We start from the raw sequence: 3,306 nt of genomic DNA, 5'->3' as shown, positions 1-3,306 counted from the left end.
CGGATTTAGACTAAACATAAGAAATGAGTTCTTCATGGTGCAAGTGTCCAGCGTCTGGAACAGACTACCCCCAGAGGTGGTGCAAGTACCTACTCTGGACTCTTTCAAAAAACATCTGGATATTTTTCCTGCTGGGTTCACTTGATCTCAGCTGACTTCCTGCCTGTGGTGGTGGGGCTGGATTCAATGATCTCACGAGGTCCCCTCCAGCCCCTAATGTCTATGCAATCTAAGAAAGAGCAAATATTTGAACAGCATATGAACTGCAAGTCATATTAGGACTTAATGTGAGATTTAACCAGTTGTATAAACTACAACAGCAAAAGCTATAAAAACTGCACATCAATCAGTCAGTCAATCTTTTATTACAAGAGCCTGCAGTGTTAATGATCATCTCTGTAATGTCACGTCAACTGTTTTTCTGCTTCTGTCACTGTGGCTATAAATACTTCTTTAAGGATATCCTTATCCAAGTGCCTGCCTGTAAAGACAACAAAATTAGTTAACATTATTTCCCAGCATACTGCGAAAAATAGCTTTGTGTTACATACCAAAAAGGGAAAACTAGTTTTATTATAATATATGCCTAGTTTTTACTCCTGCTTTCCAAGCAGGCAACAACAAAGTTGCATACATGAGAGAAATGAAAATGTAGAGCTAGATTCGTGTTCGTCAGACAAATATATGGAGTCAAACTATAGCTTGTATTTAAAAGAAGTCCCAAAATCCCAAGTGTCCAGCTTCAACATTAAAAAAGATACTGAAAGATACTGAAATAAAAAAAAAATGAAAACAGTGTTTATTACTGCGTACACCTAAAAGACTGGCCAATCTTTTTCTTGAGGGAGACTCATCAAATCTTTGGTTACAGTCAGTCCCACAATAATGTTTTTAAATTGTATTTAAAAACTGCATTGTATCCAATTCCACAGACAAACATATGGGCACATACTTCAGGCATCATTTTTATTTAAATGTACTGTTTCACCTAAATAATTATAGAGGGTATGTTTACACAGCAAAATGAAGAATAGTGGTATGTGCCTTAACCTATGCAGCACAGACGACAACAATGAGGATGCATTAGCATGGGTCACAAGAGTCCAGGAACCACGACTATGTATTCTGGGCTGCCAGAATAAGCTAATATTTGTACTATCACATTTCTCTTTGCTGCTACTGATACCTGAGCTGGCAAGAATAAAGCTAGCACAGGTGTCTTAGTGCATGCTAGAGACTTATCTTTGTTTTGTTATTTTAACAACACTGTTTTGCCTGTTCCAAGAAACAACTGACCAAAATCAACTATGACACGTGCAGTTTCCTCTTACCTATTACAACCAATCTGTTTGTTCTCTCTTCGTTCTCTTTCCAGCCAACTGCAGTCTCTTCTAGATCATACAGTTCATGGACACCTTGGACAATCACTTGGTGAGATGCATCTTTAATAGACACTAATCCCTGATCAGAAAGGCAATTGCTGTTAGTAGCATCATAGTAGGACCTAGGAGCTCCAATGTAAATCAGAGCCATGCTGTAAACGCACTGTTCAAATGCTAACTAAAATAAAAAAATCAAATGAGACAACACAACACCAATGGATTTAACAAGTAAGGGGGACAAATGAATAAGGGCATCCTGACTATGCTACATTTTAAGGTAACTAGTACAGAATCTGAATTCTGAATCATTGGATAATGTGCATGTTGGGGAAGGGAGATTTTCTTTACTATTTGTCTATTTTTCATTTCTCTTCCACTTTTTTCATCTTTTAAAAGTCCTAAAGCATGTCTGTGTGGGCGTGTGCATATGAAAGCATCCACTGCCTATCCTAAAAAGTAAATTACAACACAAGCAGCTCTTTAGCTATGAATAATTGTATTTAAGTTACATAAACCTTCAGCACTTTTACTATTCTCAAACAGTATGTGTAGCAACGGCACAGTCAACATCTTTATTAAAGAAGAGGAGGCAACAAAAGGAAGAACAAAAACCAAAACTTTGTCACTCCATGAAAAAAAACTCTGACTATATTTTAGGCAGGCACATTTTTGATCAACTCAAGTCTGTATTTCCTTAGGGGGAAAAAGTTTGTGCATGTGAGAAAGTTTTGTTTTGTTTTGTTTTTTTTAAAGAAATCATTTGCATTAAACCAGGATCTGGTAAACTACATAGATTTAGTAAAAATTCAGATAAAACTTACAATTTATTCACAGTCCTTAAAAAAGGGTGATCCATACTGGTTATATCTCTGGATTGTCTCAACTGAGCCAAGGATAACAACTATATTAGTTAAGAAAATGTAAAAGCCATACCTTGAGTCTTATGACTTCCATGGGGTATCCAGTTTTGTCTTTCACATTTTTTTCCCACAAAAGATTCTACAAACGAAGTAAGATTTTAGGGAGAGAAACTACATGCTTACAATCATTTTGTTAAAGTGTGCAGTAGTTATTTCTAAAGTAACAATTGCACAGAACTCACCTGCATAAATATATTTAGGTTTTCTTCAGTTATGTTTCCTACTGCTTCGAATGTAACTGTAACAATACTCTGCAAATAAAAAGGTTTGTATATTAATGCTCAGTTATACAAATTAAAATGGAATAAACATTTCAATACATTATATACAACAAAGGGGCAATACACAGCTGCCATTATATATTAAAAGTAAAACAAAATAAAAAATGTGTATTGTATGTTTTGCTTTAAGTTAGTATGTTACTGTGGTCATTTTAGTTCTGTTGTTAATGTCAACCTGAAAGGGTAATTAATACCTGTGGGTATTTTTATGCCATCAAATTTCATACTGTAGAATTCAATGCAGTAAGTGATATTTGTTCCTTACATAGACTTAACAAATGATCATAACATTCACAGGTTAAATTACATGATTCCATCTTTCAAATATTTAATAATGAATAAGTCCCTTGACTACTGCTTTGTATCATCATAGTGCTTCTTTTCACTAGCAGTTTCAGCAGACTGATACTTTTGTGTCAAAAATGGGTCTGTTTAACCTGTTCATTGCTGCACACATTTTATAACACAAATGCAGTGAATAAAACACTTTTATAAATACATCTTCAAGAGTGGAGCTTCTAACAAAAATACCCAAACCATGTTTTATGCAAAATGAAGCACCAGCCTGAGTCTTAGATCCGGTCACTAATAAAAAGAAAAAAATATTCTGCTCCAGAGTTGTTGAAAGGAACAATTTATTTCAAAATGATACATTAAGAACAGGCAAGGTTTTTTGGGTAGATGTGATAGCTTTTATAGACCCACTAAAATGGGGGAGTCACG

The 3,306-nt window shown here is 35.0% G+C and overlaps 1 protein-coding gene across 1 annotated transcript in view; it reads right to left on the bottom strand.

Moving 5' to 3' along the window:
• Positions 1–342: 342 nt before the first annotated feature.
• The window catches only part of LOC109297686 (COBW domain-containing protein 1-like), a 59,947-nt gene continuing 56,983 nt past the window's right edge, over positions 343–3,306 (bottom strand). Inside the window, exons 12-15 of the mRNA XM_019517660.1 lie at positions 2,485–2,553; positions 2,316–2,381; positions 1,332–1,461; positions 343–481 (exon numbers count right to left, since the gene is read on the bottom strand). Coding sequence (XP_019373205.1) covers positions 405–481; positions 1,332–1,461; positions 2,316–2,381; positions 2,485–2,553 — 342 coding nt within the window. The 3' untranslated portion in view covers positions 343–404. The remainder of the gene's footprint in view (positions 482–1,331; positions 1,462–2,315; positions 2,382–2,484; positions 2,554–3,306) is intronic.

Source organism: Gavialis gangeticus, unplaced genomic scaffold (genome assembly GCF_001723915.1).
Source record: "Gavialis gangeticus isolate Ggan-Ray unplaced genomic scaffold, GavGan_comp1, whole genome shotgun sequence".
NCBI classification, from domain to species: Eukaryota; Metazoa; Chordata; order Crocodylia; family Gavialidae; genus Gavialis; species Gavialis gangeticus.
This window is presented reverse-complemented; position numbering and strand designations above follow the sequence as displayed.